This window comes from Sporobolomyces koalae, assembly GCF_050403365.1.
Source record: "Sporobolomyces koalae JCM15063 DNA, S_koalae_JCM15063T_v1_ctg25, whole genome shotgun sequence".
Classification (NCBI taxonomy): Eukaryota; Fungi; Basidiomycota; class Microbotryomycetes; order Sporidiobolales; family Sporidiobolaceae; genus Sporobolomyces; species Sporobolomyces koalae.
The window spans coordinates 102,708-117,587 of NW_027481746.1; the positions used below are offsets into that span (position 1 = coordinate 102,708).

A 14,880-nucleotide genomic window follows, 5' to 3' on the forward strand; every position below is an offset into this window, starting at 1 on the left:
GTAGTAGAGGCTAAGACTCATGGATCACGTGTTCGCTGTGTTGTTCTTTCATTTCCATGGTTCGCTCAAAGACAGAAAGAGACAGAAAGAAAGAGACAGATTGAAGCGCAAAGAGAGGGAGCAAGTACAGAGTCATATGAAGATTAGGGGAATCAATTCATCAAACTTGTCGTCCTCCGCCTTCGAGGGTAACCGTCTCGGTACTCTCGCCAAAGCCCTGTTGCGTTCTCCTTCTCCTCTCCTCTGCCTGATCATGCTCGTGTTGCCTCTCCTCGAATTCTTCGACCGTCTCGTTCGGTCTCCTGACGAGGATCGTCTGAGATTGATGTTGCACGGAATCCTCGAACGGGTTCGCGTGGCCGGATTCGTGGGCAGGCTCGAACGAGGAGTCCTTGTTGTCGGTTGGAGCCTTGAACCCGTACGGGTTGTCGTACGACGGTGCTTGGTTCGCGTCGGGACCGGGGTAAGGGTTCGCGCTGTAAGGATACGGCGGTACGGCGGAACCGGACGAAGGGTATGCCTGGAGCGGGAAGCCGTACGCCGCCGAAGGGGCGGCCGAGGCAGGCACCTGCGTGCGCAGGAGCTGAGGATTCTTGAGTTGGTGCAAGTACGACGCGGCGAGCGATGCGAAGAAGAACGAAACGAGAAGCGAGAACACGAGGAGAGCGATGTCGAGGTAAGTCGCGTTGCGCCAGCTGTCCTGACAGTACGAAGCAACCTCGGAGCTCGTCGCGTTGCCAGCCGTGATGTCGGATTTATACGAGTCCTGGCACGCTTTGATGATTGCGGTTTTTTGGGTGTAGTGCACGACGAGACGCAGGATCTCGGCTGCCGTGACGATCAAAGCGACCGAGGCGGCGCCGTAGAAGTAGGCGCGGACGAGGCGGATCGAGGCTCGGTACGCGGCGACGACTCCGAGGATCTCGATCGCCGAGCAGACAAAATACAGCGCGGCGAGTGCGATGTATACGGCAGTGAGGTGGCCTGGGAGGTACCCGTCGTAGCTGTCTGCACGTCGCAGAACTGCCGCTCCTGCAATGATTCCGTAGACTAGCGGGCACGTGCGAAAGGTCAGCTTGGTGAACACTCTCGACCCGCAAGCACTCGCTCGCTCCTTCTATCTTTCACATGGCCCTCCGACTTTAGTATTCAATGCCATGGCCGTTTGAGCGAGTCCGCTGGCCGGAGTCCGTCTTCGGAAATTGCGGTCGGGTTTCCGGAGGATGCATAGGCGCGGATGCGAGACTCACTGGCCGAGAATGCAGCGACGAGGATGACTGCGGGTCTCAAGTCCTTGCGAACTGCTCCAGTCGGGATGAAGCGAGTGTATGACGGCGGCGCAGATGTCGACGTTGGCGGTTCCCGCTGCCTGTCAACGGTGCGTGCGGAATTGAGCCTTCGACACTAGTATACACGCGATTGTGAGAGCACTCACATGGTCTCTGTAGGAGCGGGCGAAGATGTACGGGCGAAAGAGATGAAACGCGAGAGCTGCGCACGCGGATCCGGGTTTGATGACACCGACTCGACCTCGATCTCAGTGCACGCTGGGATGAGTGACGGGAGCCTCGGCAAGCTCGTCGTCAATCTCGTCTGGATCTCGTGCAGCGCAGTGAGCGTCGCGCCTCGTCCTCTCTCTGCCCCCACATGCACCATATAATTGAGCCAGCTAGCTGACCCCTGATTGACTGCTGCTGCACAGTTTCACTATGGCTACCACATTGCCGCGCTGAATGCCGCGTCAGACGCAGTCATCGCCTCGATCGAGCTCTCGACTTTTCAGTTCGGGATCGTAACCTCAGCTTACACCGTCGGTGGCCTCGCTGCGAGTCTCTACGCAGGCGCCTTGATCGCACGCTGGGGACAGAAGGAAACTGCCGTGAGAGCAGCATGGGCGACGCTCCTGGTCAGCTTGAGCTTCTCTCTCCCACGCTTGCATTCTGTATGACCAGCGCATTGATCGACTTGCACTGTTGCAGGGCTCGGCGTTCGTCACCTTGGCAAACTCTTTCTGGGTCCTGACCCTTGGCCGCGTGATCATTGGGTTCGGTATGTTCCCATTCGTGCTTGTCCGCGAGATTTCCGGTCAGGAAACCTGAGCTGTGATTCCGCTCCCCGAACAGCCTGCGGAATCGCCACAGTGGTCGTGCCCCTATATCTGCAGAGTGTATCTCCCGCTGCCATTGCAGGCAAGATTGGTGCGCGAGCGCCCCCCTGCTCACGCTCCGGTTGCTCGCTGAGTGTGGTCCCAAAGTAGGTATCCTCTGTCAGATCGCTATCAACGTCGGCATCCTAACTGCACAGGGAATATCAATCCCGTTCTCGACTCCTGGAACGAATGACTGGCGCAAGATCTCGTTCATCTCTATTGTGACTGCCGCATTGCAGGTGCGCTCGACTGCGATTCGAAATGCTCGCATCACGCGCGATACTGAACAAGCTGCTACCGCCAGATCGGATTCAGTTGGGTCGCTTCATCGCCCTCGCCGCAGCGATCATCTTCCACGATATACGACGTTCCCGCTTCGAGTGATGAAGACGAAGAACGGGCGCCTTTCGTAACCCCTTCGCCGACTTCTTCTTCGCCGGTCGCGCCCAAATCAATGACGGTTCAAGAAGTGCTGAGATCGAAAGACCCATCGATCTCGGGGCCTCTCAAGGCCCTGACCGCGATCATGCTGTTCCAGCAGTTCAGCGGCATCAACGCCGTCATGTTTTATTCTGTCAAGTATGTCATCTGCTCGTACTGACGAAAACAAATGACCGTCTTCGAAAAGCTTACGCTTGCATTCACTTGACAGAATCCTGACGGCGGTCAACCCCGCGAGCGCAAAGAAGACGGCGCTGTTCGTCACGGTCGTCAACTTGGTCATGACTTTCCCAGCCGTATACCTGGTCGACAAGCTCGGGCGCAAGACCCTACTCCTCGTCTCGCTCGCGACCATGTCGCTCTCGTCACTCGTGCTCGGATATTCGATCAACCACGACAGGTTGTTCGTTGCATCGGTAGGGATCATGGCGTTCGTTGTCAGTTTCGCGATGGGGCTTGGACCGATCCCCTTTGTGCTTCTGGGGGAACTCCCGAAAGAAGAGGTGCGCTTTCTCCCTCTTCTTCTTCCGAGCTCTCCCTCGTTCGCTCGGCCACCGAGGTCAAAACGAGCTCATTCCGGGTGAGAACTGACAATAAACATCTATCGGTTCAGGCAAAGTCGGCGACAGCTTCAGTGGCAGTGGTAAGATAAAGCGGATCCGCGAATAATCGGGATTCGAGCTTTTCCTGCGACAGGTCTGATTCTGGCTTGCGTGGTTCGCAGGGCACGAACTGGATCTCGAACCTCGCGATTGGCGTGTTCTTCTTGCCGCTGCGGGACTGGCTCGCTTCCCTCACTGCGGGATCTTTGTCCACGCTATCGACGTCGACTGCCGCAGGGTCAGGTTCCGTGTTCTACGTGTTCACGGCTGTATCGGCAGTGGGGGTCATCGTGGTAGGGCGCCTCTTGCCTTGAAAGGGGCACGCCGAATAGGTTCCGAACTTCTGTTCCCGTACGACCCGAGGTCTCGCACGTACGCGCATCAGGGGGCCAATCAACGGCTCGCCATTTGAGCTTGCCTTGTTGTTTTGGGTCTGTTTTTCAATTTTCCCATTGTACCCCTTTTCGTTTGTGGTCTCCCTTCGATTCCTTCTTCTGTACATTATTGGGCGATCCACATGGACATTGCGTCACCGCGTAGACCATTGTACTGTAGTTGGCTGAGGGCTCGCTCTCACCCAACTTTGATGTTTCAAGCGTGCAGAGATCCCTTCAGAAACTAAGACGAAAAAGCTAGCGATAAGCTTTCGAGCGTCGGTTAGAGACCCAGCTCAAGGTTTTGGACTTTTGGCGAGCGACCGTTGCATGTCGGCAAGCCCCCAAAGACAAGGTCCCCGATTGTCGTTGTCGACCAGTGAAGCGCGAAAGTATAATTCTGCAGACCATTGAAAGCTCGTCCTCTTGGTTCGCGAGGCGAGCTCGCCAAATCAAGGCAAGGAATTGCGACGAACCGTTGTCGTCAATTGTCGTCAGGGTCGTGACGAGCGAGGCACACGAAGTGCGGATAAGAAGGTTCGCCCCCGTGCCAAATTCAGGCGGGAGAGGCGATCACGAAACACTCGGAAACAGCTTTCCTTAGCGTCTTGAATGAAGAGCCCTGCAGCGGGGATTCCGATCGACAATATCTCGCGACCGCAGCTCTGCCACGCTGTCGCTAGCAATAGGCTAAAGTTCAACCCCGGATATATAAGTACTGCAGAATATTCACTTCCAGCAACCGACTGCAGGGATTTGGGCCTCAGTTCTCGTTCGAACCGCTGTCACTCGTCCATGTCGGATCCTGCGACAAACGCGAAGCAGTCGGAAGGACGTGTTGCGAGCGCTGCGACGGAACCAAGGCGAGTACTTCTTTGTTCTTACGGCTTCCTTCGCGCTCCCGCTTCGCCTGTACCTGCGGGCTGACTCGGAAGGGACTTCCTCGATGGGTAACAGCAACCTGTACCGTCTCGATGTGCGGCAGTGAGTCGATCGGTCTTCTCTGCGTCACCGGTTCGAGGTCGACGTTCGCAGCCTCCACCATCTGGACCGCGTCTCGGCGGTCTCGTTCTCTTAAAGGGTTCGCACACCTGGCTCAGAGCTCTCAGTACTCGCCTGTTGGCAGTCGTAGAGGAAAGGCTCTTCGGGCATATGACATTTGGGACCGAGGTCGTTCCTCTCACAAGACATTGGCAGTAACCGACAGCCGTTGCAACAGAGCTGACTCGTTGTTTCCCGAATAATAGACAGCCCCGTCAAGCTCGTCTGACAGGTCCGGGCGAGAAAGCAGGTCGGAGAACACTCGATCCAGCACCCATCGTTCAGCTTCAGGTCCGACGACCTACCGCTCGCAGGAAAGCGGCCCACACGCTCACCGAGGACGACTGGATCTCGCCTTCGCTCACACATACCCACTTCATGTTCGCGTCCCTCGTGCCCGAGAACAGTGAGGAGGAACTGTATGACCTCGCTGGAAGCAGGTCCGAGTACGTCGGTGGGACAGTTGTCTCGAGCTTGCTCCCCCTGCGAGATCAGAGTTGCTTCGTTTTCCCCGATTTGTGCGTGCGAACCGAAGGCAGGTGGAGGCTCAAAATGAGCATGTATGAAATCGTCGAGTGAGTGGCAAAGCTGGATCGCAACCGTTTCCCGGTTTTGATGACCCTGACCCTGTTCATCTGAGCGGATCTAGCGATGGGGCTATCTTTTGCGACTCGATTTTGACAGAGGTGTTCCAAGTATACAGCAGCAAGCGATTCCCAGGGATGAGCAGTAAGTCGCATGCTTGCCTCTTATCAGTTGCGCGCAGATCTTGATGTTGGTTGTCGTCGGCTACAGAATCAGCAGAAACTTCCAAGACTTTAGCTCGTGAGGGACTCAAGTTGAGGATGAGGCGAACAGACTCGTCGTGCGTTGCGGGCGCTTATCCACCAACAAGCTTGCAGGACTGACCCGCTCGAATTTCGCTAATCAGAGCTGATCTCGAGCGCGGAGACACTATCGATCCGCCGCGTCGCAAAAAAGCCAAGACGATCAGTAGGAAGCGTCCCAACACATCGTCAGGCAGCTGGCAGCAGATCTCTCCCGCTCAAACCGCTCCATCGCCGCCGCCCTATGCGACCATTCGACGCTCTTCCGGCTCATGGAGCTTCTCCCACGCCGCTCCTCTTGTCGCTCCGATCGGATCTACTACCTCGACTCCTCAGCAGCGACCGTGGACCTCGTGGAACGCAGTTCCGACCAAGATCTTTCCCCACTTTACTGCAACACCTGTTCGCGAGACGCCTCGACCTTTCATGTACGACTACCACCAGACAATGCAGCAGAACTCGCTGTCCGCACCTCAAACGTATCAGCCGGAGTGGTACAGCCGACCACGACCGCCATCGTCGCAATCGCACCATATGCCTCCCCCGTCTTCACGCCCCTCGCCCGCGATGCATTCGAAATCTGCCTTTCCGGCATTCGGACGGTCATTCACGTACCCGAGACCTTGCTCTCCTCCGACGATACTCGCTCCAATCCGATCGCATCCGCCCCCTCCGAATCAGCACGCTCTTCCGCTCACAATTCCCGCTCAATGTGGAGAGCCCCGTCAACACCAGTCACATATGACCAGTTCGAGCTCGGAACCGTTGCGCGAAGATCGCTCCCCTGTTGGATACGTTGCTGAGCGAGATCCCAACCAGGACAGGGGCGAAAGTTCGAGCACACATGGACCTGTTACGCGACCGGGCGGGCTGGCCATGCTGTTGGGAGAAGGAGCTCAGGATCCTAAACAGGTCGCCGAAATCAGTTTCTTCTGATTCTTTCTTCGAAACATTTTTCCCTCGAGCGAGCATGTCATGGCTCGGTCTTGCTTTCTTCTCTATTCAATCGCTACTTTTATCTCGTATAAACTATTCGTTGTAATTACTCTCCCCGCGCATATACGCACTTTGCAGAATCAGCACATACTTAGTATTCTTTTTTGTAATCGTTACTGAACCTCTTTGACCTTTTACATGAAAGATCCACGAAGTACCTCGCATGCCTCTGCGAGATAAGGTTGTGATTATGAACTGATTGCATTGAGAGAGCTTGGCAAGAACCGTGGTAAGATGCACAAAGGAGTAAAAGTTAAATAATCGATCGAGTCGAGAGATGCGGAGATGTAAACTGAGGGTAATGTACAGGTCGAAAGTCGAGAGATGTGAGTGAGGCTGAGCGTCGTAGACATTAAGGTAGGGATGGGCCTGCAAGGGAAGGATGGTAGATAGAGACACGGCATGAGAAGAGTGATGGCTATGCCGATCATGGGTAGACGGCCTACAGGAAGCGAGCGCGTCAGTGGAGCTCTTTGTAAGGAGGGACAGGCAGGATCAGAGCTCACGTCAACCTCTTCCTTGTACTTCTGCAGGATCGCTTTACGGTTAAGTTTCTGGGCTGTGAGATCGGAATGCAAGACGAGCCGAATTAGCTCTCTAGTCTTGGATTCAAGGAGGGAGTCATTGCGTACCAGCAGTCAGGAGGTTGTTGTGAGGAGTCCACTCTTCGTCACTGAGCACGACTGTTTGCAAGACCTCGAGAGGCTTGAAGCCTGCCTTCTTGCCAGTGGCGTTGACGTCTTTGAGGATTGCATCGCGAATCTGGTCATTGTGGCAAAGCGACGACAGGTCGGTCGATGAGATGCCGAGCTCGGAAGCCTTGGCCTTGACATTCGCCTCGTGCGGGAACACAACCTAGCGCAGGACGCGGTTTCATTCATAAGTCTCGAGTCTCGTGAATAGTCAGAAATGATTTGGCTGGATCACTTACAGCCATAGGTCGGTTAGCATCGGAAGAAGCGTGGACCATCAAGTTTCCGACGAGGTTGGAACCCTTGTACACTGACTCCAAGCGTTCGACAGCGATGTACTCGCCACCTGCCAGCTTAACCAGGTTCTTGACGCGGTCGATGATCGAGAGCGTACCGTTCTGTCGCGAGCTCGATCACTGAGCATGTGCACAAGGCGGAAGCTGAAGATTGAAATGATATTGACAAACCTTGTTCCACTGGGCGACATCACCAGTCTTGAACCAACCGTCCTCCGTCCACGCCTCCTTCGTGAGGTCCTCGCGCTTGTCTGTAGACAAGTCGAGATGTCAAGCCGAGCTAAAAGCACGCCGAAAACGGCAGACTCACAGTATCCCTTAGTCACACTGGGACCACGAATCCAGAGCTCTCCCTGCGGAGGGCTGTTCGTTGACTTGTATCCGGCCTCGGGCACTGTGTCCCCGGGAGAAAAGGTTAGTTTGGATTGCTTGAGGGCTGAAAACCAGCGAAAATTGACTCGCCATCAACAAGCTTGAGTTCAGCGGAAGGAACGGGGCATCCAACCGTACCATAATCAAAGATCGAGGGAGGAAGGACTGTCAACAGCCAGATGCAAAGTTTGGGATCGTCAGTTTTTCTTTGATGCAACGGCTGATGAGAGTGGTTTCGCCTCACGAGCTGCCATGGCGGTCGATTCCGTCATTCCATAGCTGAAGGATGCCGACAAGGTATTCACGTTAGATTGTTGCACAGCCAAGCTGAACCCAAGGCTACGAACTCACCCTTGGATAATGGTGACGAGAGCGTTGACGAGGAATTCGTGCGTGGCCAAACTGATCGGAGCACCACCGTTCAACGCATACTTGAGCTTGCCGCCCGTCGCAGACTTGACATTCTTGAACACGACCGAATCAGCGATGTTGCCCAGGATGCTGCCAGTACCTCCCAATTTCTTGGCCGCCATGGCGAGGTTGAACACCTTGGATTTGAGGGCACCTCCAGCTTGCACCTTTGAGACGATACCCTTGCGAATGGTTTCCCAGATTGCGGGAACTCCGACCATGATCGTCGGTTGGAGAGCGTTGAGATCTCCCGAGCAGTTTCGGACAGACGCATCCGTGAGCGTCTTGACTGTTTTACGAGCCGCATTAGGAGATCAGTTCACGTAGCATCGCGCGAGGAGGTCACATTCCGCTCCGACTCGCCTGTTCCGTATCCGATCTTGGCTCCGACAAACATGAAGCACATCTCGACCGCAAACTCCATGATGTGCGCCAGGGGCTACACGTTCATGCGCACCGGAACCAGGGGCATCAGTACAAGTTAGCGAGTAGTAAGCGAAAGAAAGGGCGGAAGTTACCAAGAATGCAATGTAGGTTTCGCCGTGCTTGACGACGTGACCCAGCACCATCTGAACCGCTCCGAGACATGCTACAACGTTTCCGTTGGTGATGACGACACCCTTCGGGGCGCCGGTGGAACCTGATACAGGAGGAGGTACCGGCAGTCAGGGACTGCCTAATGAGGAGAATGCGCGAGGAGGAAACGCACCGGAAGTGTACATAATGGCGAGGGTGTCGTCGGGTCCGGCAGGGTTCGGTGCGACCGGGTTCTCCTTGCCACTCTTGAGGAACTCGTCAAAGTGGAGCACCTCGATTCCGTCGTTTGCCGCACGGATCTTGTCGAGCGCTCCCTTGGCAATGTCAGACTCTTTGCCATCGTACACAACAAACTTGAGTGACGGAGTCGAGCCGACGACGGACGCGAGGGTGCCGAGCAAGTTAGCGTTGGTGTAGAGTCCGGTCGATTCGGGCTCGTTGATCGAGTGGCTAAGTCCCTCCTCTCCAAGCGAGTCGTACGCGGTCGCAAAAACAATACCCTGGGCAGCACAAGCTGTGTTGTACCACATGTACGTCAGTCAGCTAGGAACAAGCAGGACGGGAGCGGGGGCAGGGACGCAAGACTGACCGTTGGCCATGACTTGCCAGCGAGGCGAGGTCGCGGCGTAGAGGTTGAAGACGGTCTTGTTGGAGCAGCCGGCCTTGATGAGCCCACCCTGGGCGTCCTTGACGAGCGCGGCGAACTGGTCATACGTCCACCACTGGTACTCGCCGAGGGTGAAGTAGTTCCAGGTCTTGGTCTCTTTCACTTCCTTGCCGCCGACGACCTTGGTCACTTCCTTCTCCTCCTTGACGGTGTCGATGATGTCGCGGTAGCCGAAGCCATCCATCGAGCCGTACTTGGCGGTGACATACGGCAGGACGTCGGCGACGACTCGGATGTCCTTGTGAGGCGTAGTGACGAGTTCGTCGGGCGAGAGGTTGCAGCGACGGATGCGGCCTTCGCCTTTGACGGCTTGCGAGCCGATCTACACCGAGCATGACGAGTCAGGGGCCGGTGGGGCAAGTCGACGGGAGAACGCATCATCGATTGAGTGCTCGCGTTCTCCCCAACCGGCACATGATTTGCCGGCGGGTCAGGACTCACCTCGACAGATGAAGGTTGCGGGGGCATGATTTGTGCTGTGGGATGTGCGTGTGTCTTGATTGACAGCGAAGTGATCAAAGAGCGGCAGCGCCCGCCGGCGGCCGGCCAACTTTCTTCTGGGACTTGGCTGCCGTTCTCAGGTGCGCCCTCTTGCCCTGATCGGCACTCGCAAAGTCTTGTGTATCTGCTTGGTACATCTTGAATCTCTATCGCACTCACTCTGCTTTGAAATAGCTGCACTGCTCCATCAACACTCTGCAAATGTCGCTCTCTCGAGCGGCCGGTCTGGGAAGCGTCTTCTACCAGACTCGCGACACTTCTCTGACGCCCGGACGGAAATAGAGAATGCCTCATAGTGTGTGCGAGAAATGCCAGGTATGCGCACGATGAACTGCTTCTGTAGCGTTTGGTGACGTAACCTACGCATGCTCTTTGGCCCGCTCGGATCTCGCACCGAACACATAGGTGATTCCGGATAACTTCGTAGAGAGCGTCGGCGCATCGGCTCTGCCGGTTTCGGGACGAGACAACCGCCTTGTACGCGGTACCATAGGACGACCCGCACGTGACCTGAGCAGTTGTATCGTTGCTTCGTAGCCCTCTCGCTTGTCCAGTCTATCCGTCTTGCCAGCGCTCATCCACGCGTACGCATCAGCCACGTTCTGCTGGCTATCCGCTTAGCGCATTCTCCACAGCCTTGGCTTATCGGCGCGCACATTCAATCAACATTCATTCCGATACACGCTCCAACTTGACGCCCTTGACACACACGATGGTCGCGAATCCGCTTCCGATAATCAGTCTTGACGACTTTCTGTTCTCGGCATCGTCTCCAGAGGGATCGCAGGCAGCACAGCTCGTCAGTTGGTTCAGAACTCCTAGAACGCGTTCCCCACCTCGAGCTGACACATTTTCCCCGGTACCGTCGCAGACTGCTCAATCTCTGATCGAGTACGGAGCGCTCATCGTGCGGGATTCGCGCGTGTCGGAACAAGCGAATCAACGCTTCCTCGACCTCATGGAGGACTATTTTGCCCAGGACGAGGCCGAATTGCAGAAAGACCTACGTCCAGAAGTGCATTATCAGGTCGGCGTCACGCTTGAGAACACTGAAAAGGTGAGGCCTATCAGGGGACGGAAATACCAACTGTTCCGAACCGGTATTGCAGCTGGCTGACCGTGCACCATGAGCGCAACAACTCAGCCCAAATGTCATTCGCACGCAGCTTGCCAAGCCATCATCGCCGCACTCGAACCGGCAGAGCGACCTCTCGATCTCGCGGGTGGCAAGGCGGATCCCAAATGTCGGTGCGCTGTCAGAGCTCTCGTGTACCTAATCTCTATCTTGCGCACACTCTGACTTTCCCTCCTTTCTTTGCGATGACCAGGTTCTTTCACCGAATGGGTCAGGCGCCCCCGAGAACCGCGTTCCCCTCTCTCGGGATGACCAACGTGACGCCGGCCGCCTTTCCAGAGTGGGAACCCCAGCTCGAGGAATGGGGCACTCAGATCAAGCGAGCAGTTGAAGGTGTCAGCGAGATGTTGGCCGTTGGACTCGGGTTGGAGCGAGACACTCTCACGAGAGCGGCACAGTATGGCAGTCATCTGCTCGCGCCAACCGCGACCGACCTGTCCAAGTATGGCAAGGAGGGAGAAAGTGAGCGTTTACTGGCTCGAGTTGACGAACATTAATGTCTCTTTGATCTCGTCATGGAGCTGACATTCTCCTCACTGTTCCAGTCTTTGCTGGATTCCACACAGGTTCGTGACTCGGACGACGGTTACTTTCCCTTCAAGAGACCCTGACCGCTCTGCAAAATAATGTTGCCATCAGATCTCAATTTCTTGACGATTCACGGCCGATCGCGGTATCCGGGCCTGAACATTTGGGCCAGGAATTCGGGCAAGCGGATCGAGGTCAAGCTGCCGCCTGGGTGTTTGCTGGTACAAGCCGGGAAGCAGCTAGAGTGAGTCATGCCGGTGACTTGCTCGACAATGCGATGATGATGCTCACAGTACATCCTCCTTTAATTGCAGGCATCTCACGGCCGGATTGATTTTAGCAGGTACGCCCAAACCTATTCTATCTCCAGTGATAAGGTGACTGGCTGATATTGAGTCGAATTCGATCCCAGGCTATCACGAAGTGATCTGCTCGAGAGCGACGCTCGCAGCTCTCGAACGGCAGAGAGCGGACCCGACGACTGCGACTCGACCCGAGATCCGCATTTCGTCGACGTTCTTCTACCACCTCTCGAACGATTTCGTCTTGCGTCCTCGAGATTTCGTGCACAAGGTTGCAACCAGCGCAATCGTCGAGCGAGAGAAGGCCAAGGTGCCGAACGGTGTCGAACCAGAATGGGAGCGCAACGTCAACCAGGGGACGTACGAAGAAGGGTTGCTCGTCGGTACTCTGATCCAGGTTCGTTTGCACTTTCATTTCGCTGTCACCTCGAGGGCTCGGGCTGACTAGGGTGGAACGCTTCAGAATGAACTGAAAGAGATTGCGCTTCACGCCTAAACATCGCCTCTGCCGTGGTCCTCTCGCTTTCACTATTCGCATGCAGCCTGCTCACAAGCGCTTGACCTGCGTCTCGATCGCCCTTCCGGGGCTTCGACTGTCGGGCGGGATTTGCCATCGGCATGGAAATTATTTTAGTCGCAACATGATTCTCGTTCGTTGGAGTAACGAGTACTGTGCGAAGCTCTCGGCGTTGCGAGATGAAGACTTGTAGTGCTGCCGAATGTCCAGAGGAAAGAAGAAAAAGAAAAAAAATGTCGGAACTGGGGTACCCCCACTACAGCGATTGACTCAATATGAGGAGGCGAGAGAAAAAGTTGCATCCGGTCTCTGCTATCGAACTTCGATCCGTTCCACCAAAATGAGCTCGATCGAGACGTACCAGACTCCGTGAGCTGCCCTCCACCAGTGTCACTCAATCACGCATCGGGCCATTCGGCGGGACTGACTTTTTGTCGCATGCTGTGATTGCTGTCTCGTCTCCTTCCTGCTCTCTCCACTGGCCCATCGTGAATTGGGACACTGTGATCGGATAGCTTGTCCTCGCGCTATGCGTCGAAGGAGATGAGCAAGCTGTTCTCGTCGTCGGTGAGTGCCGTTCATCATTATCCCTTTCCCGTTTCTGTATCCGCTGTCCCGCTTCGGCATCAACTGACATTCTGTTGCAATCTTAAGACTCGATTCGGCACGTGGCGCAAGTTGTGGCTCAACTTGGCGACTGCCGAAAAGCAGTTGGGCCTCAACATCTCGGACGAAGCGCTCGAGCAGATGAAGGCCAACCTCGTGCGCTCTCTTGCTCTAGGCCGACAGTTCTTCCTGTCTGACGAGCGAATGTATCCCAGGAACTTGATGACGCTCAAATGGAAGAGGCTGCTGTCGAGGAGAAGAAGCGCCGTCACGATGTCATGGCGCACGTGCATGTCTTTGGACTTCACGCCCCTGCCGCCGCCGGTATCATTCACCTCGGTGCCACCTCGTGCTACGTGACCGACAACGCCGACCTCATCTTCCTGCGCGACGCGTGCGACATTGTCCTCCCCAAGCTCGCCGTCGTGATCGAGCGTCTCGGCAAGTTCGCCGAACAGTACAAGGACCTCCCGACTCTCGGATGGACTCACTTCCAGCCTGCTCAACTCACGACCGTTGGAAAGCGCGCGACCCTCTGGATCCAGGTTCGTCATTTCCGATCCTCAACTCGCTCTCACCTCGAGACTGATTTTCCCTCGACCCCTTTTCGTGACTCTAGGAACTCCTGTGGGATCTCCGAAACATCCAACGCGCCCGCGACGACATTGGATTCCGAGGAGTCAAGGGTACTACCGGAACCCAGGCCTCGTTCCTCGCTCTCTTCGAAGGCGACCACGACAAGGTGAGCGAAATCTTTCTGGTTATGCTTGCACAAAGAGCGCAGATGACTGAATCGTTTCTCGTCTTGTTCCTAGGTCGAAGAGCTTGACGAGCTTGTGACCAAGCTGTCTGGATTCAAGACTGCTTACCCCGTCACCGGTCAAACCTACTCGCGCAAGGTAGACATTGACGTTCTCGGTCCCCTCGCGTCCCTCGGAGCGACGGCTCACAAGATCGCGACCGACATCCGATTGCTCGCGAACCTCAAAGAGGTCGAAGAGCCGTTCGAGAAGGACCAGATCGGTTCGAGTGCGATGGCGTACAAGCGCAACCCTATGCGATGCGAGCGGGTGTGTTCCCTCGCCCGCCACCTTATGGCGATCCAACAGAACGCCCTCATGACCGCGTCCGTGCAATGGTTCGAGCGAACGCTCGACGACTCGTAAGCTCCCTGTTTCGTTTCGTTCGACAACATCGCTCCGAGGCTGACAACCCCATACGGTTCTTCTGCAAACCCTTAGTGCCAACCGTCGTATCACCATCCCTGAAGCTTTCCTGACTACCGACATCATCCTTACCACCCTTCAAAACGTGAGCTACCCTCATAGTATGCCTGTGCACAACGAAAAAGCCCCAGCTAATCTCTGCCATTCCATTCCCGCATCCAGGTTACCGAGGGACTTGTTGTGTACCCTGCAATCATCGCTCGCCGAGTCCGACAAGAGTTGCCATTCATGGCCACCGAGGTACGTGCTGCCCTTCTTTCCCGTGACAAAGCCACAGACTCACTGTTCGTCTCACTACCCTAGAACATCATCATGGCGATTGTCAAGAAGGGAGGAGACCGACAAGTTTGCCACGAGAAGATCCGAGTCTTGTCTCACGAGGCAGGAGCAGTCGTCAAACAACAAGGAGGCGAGAACGACTTGATCGATCGAGTTCGAGCTGACAAGTTCTTTGAACCGATCTGGAACGAACTCGACGAGTTGCTCAACCCTAGTACGTTCGTCGGGCGCGCACCCGAACAGACTACCAAGTTCCTCGACAAGTTTGTCAAGCCTGCGATCGAACCTTACAAGAACCAAGTCGAGTCTGCGACTGCTGCTGAACTGTCAGTATAAAGGAGACAAAAAGAACTCTCGATTTGAAAAGAATAACTTCACGCC

At 55.6% G+C, this 14,880-nt stretch overlaps 6 protein-coding genes across 6 annotated transcripts; 4 read left to right on the top strand and 2 right to left on the bottom strand.

The window, feature by feature from the left end:
• Nucleotides 1-160: 160 nt before the first annotated feature.
• On the bottom strand, nt 161-1,159 carry JCM15063_000706 (uncharacterized protein; the record flags this gene model as incomplete). Its single annotated transcript, XM_076679663.1, has 2 exons — nt 161-1,050; nt 1,129-1,159. The coding sequence occupies 2 exons, from the start codon at nt 1,157-1,159 to the stop codon at nt 161-163; spliced, it is 921 nt and encodes a 306-aa protein (XP_076533211.1).
• Nucleotides 1,160-1,435: 276 nt separating this feature from the next.
• JCM15063_000707 (uncharacterized protein) lies at nt 1,436-3,506 on the top strand (the record flags this gene model as incomplete). The annotated part of the gene is made up of 9 exons (XM_076679664.1): nt 1,436-1,612; nt 1,703-1,906; nt 1,980-2,049; nt 2,124-2,198; nt 2,258-2,388; nt 2,454-2,728; nt 2,802-3,093; nt 3,204-3,233; nt 3,315-3,506. 9 exons carry the CDS (start codon nt 1,436-1,438, stop codon nt 3,504-3,506), a joined length of 1,446 nt encoding a protein of 481 aa, XP_076533212.1.
• Nucleotides 3,507-4,512: 1,006 nt separating this feature from the next.
• JCM15063_000708 (uncharacterized protein) lies at nt 4,513-6,370 on the top strand (the record flags this gene model as incomplete). Its single annotated transcript, XM_076679665.1, has 5 exons — nt 4,513-4,550; nt 4,814-5,182; nt 5,257-5,336; nt 5,403-5,472; nt 5,539-6,370. The coding sequence occupies 5 exons, from the start codon at nt 4,513-4,515 to the stop codon at nt 6,368-6,370; spliced, it is 1,389 nt and encodes a 462-aa protein (XP_076533213.1).
• Nucleotides 6,371-6,857: 487 nt separating this feature from the next.
• Nucleotides 6,858-9,873, bottom strand: JCM15063_000709 (uncharacterized protein; the record flags this gene model as incomplete). The annotated part of the gene is made up of 14 exons (XM_076679666.1): nt 6,858-6,872; nt 6,937-6,989; nt 7,063-7,285; nt 7,362-7,520; nt 7,590-7,669; nt 7,729-7,812; nt 7,881-7,955; nt 8,035-8,069; nt 8,142-8,490; nt 8,565-8,640; nt 8,720-8,841; nt 8,911-9,252; nt 9,328-9,727; nt 9,847-9,873. The coding sequence occupies 14 exons, from the start codon at nt 9,871-9,873 to the stop codon at nt 6,858-6,860; spliced, it is 2,040 nt and encodes a 679-aa protein (XP_076533214.1).
• Nucleotides 9,874-10,618: 745 nt separating this feature from the next.
• On the top strand, nt 10,619-12,367 carry JCM15063_000710 (uncharacterized protein; the record flags this gene model as incomplete). Its single annotated transcript, XM_076679667.1, has 9 exons — nt 10,619-10,705; nt 10,778-10,963; nt 11,051-11,154; nt 11,235-11,503; nt 11,587-11,607; nt 11,681-11,813; nt 11,884-11,912; nt 11,982-12,268; nt 12,335-12,367. The coding sequence occupies 9 exons, from the start codon at nt 10,619-10,621 to the stop codon at nt 12,365-12,367; spliced, it is 1,149 nt and encodes a 382-aa protein (XP_076533215.1).
• A 361-nt stretch (nt 12,368-12,728) lies between these two features.
• Nucleotides 12,729-14,835, top strand: ADE13 (adenylosuccinase ADE13; the record flags this gene model as incomplete). The annotated part of the gene is made up of 9 exons (XM_076679668.1): nt 12,729-12,757; nt 12,904-12,955; nt 13,043-13,150; nt 13,210-13,539; nt 13,614-13,736; nt 13,810-14,156; nt 14,236-14,305; nt 14,383-14,460; nt 14,524-14,835. 9 exons carry the CDS (start codon nt 12,729-12,731, stop codon nt 14,833-14,835), a joined length of 1,449 nt encoding a protein of 482 aa, XP_076533216.1.
• Nucleotides 14,836-14,880: the final 45 nt, after the last annotated feature.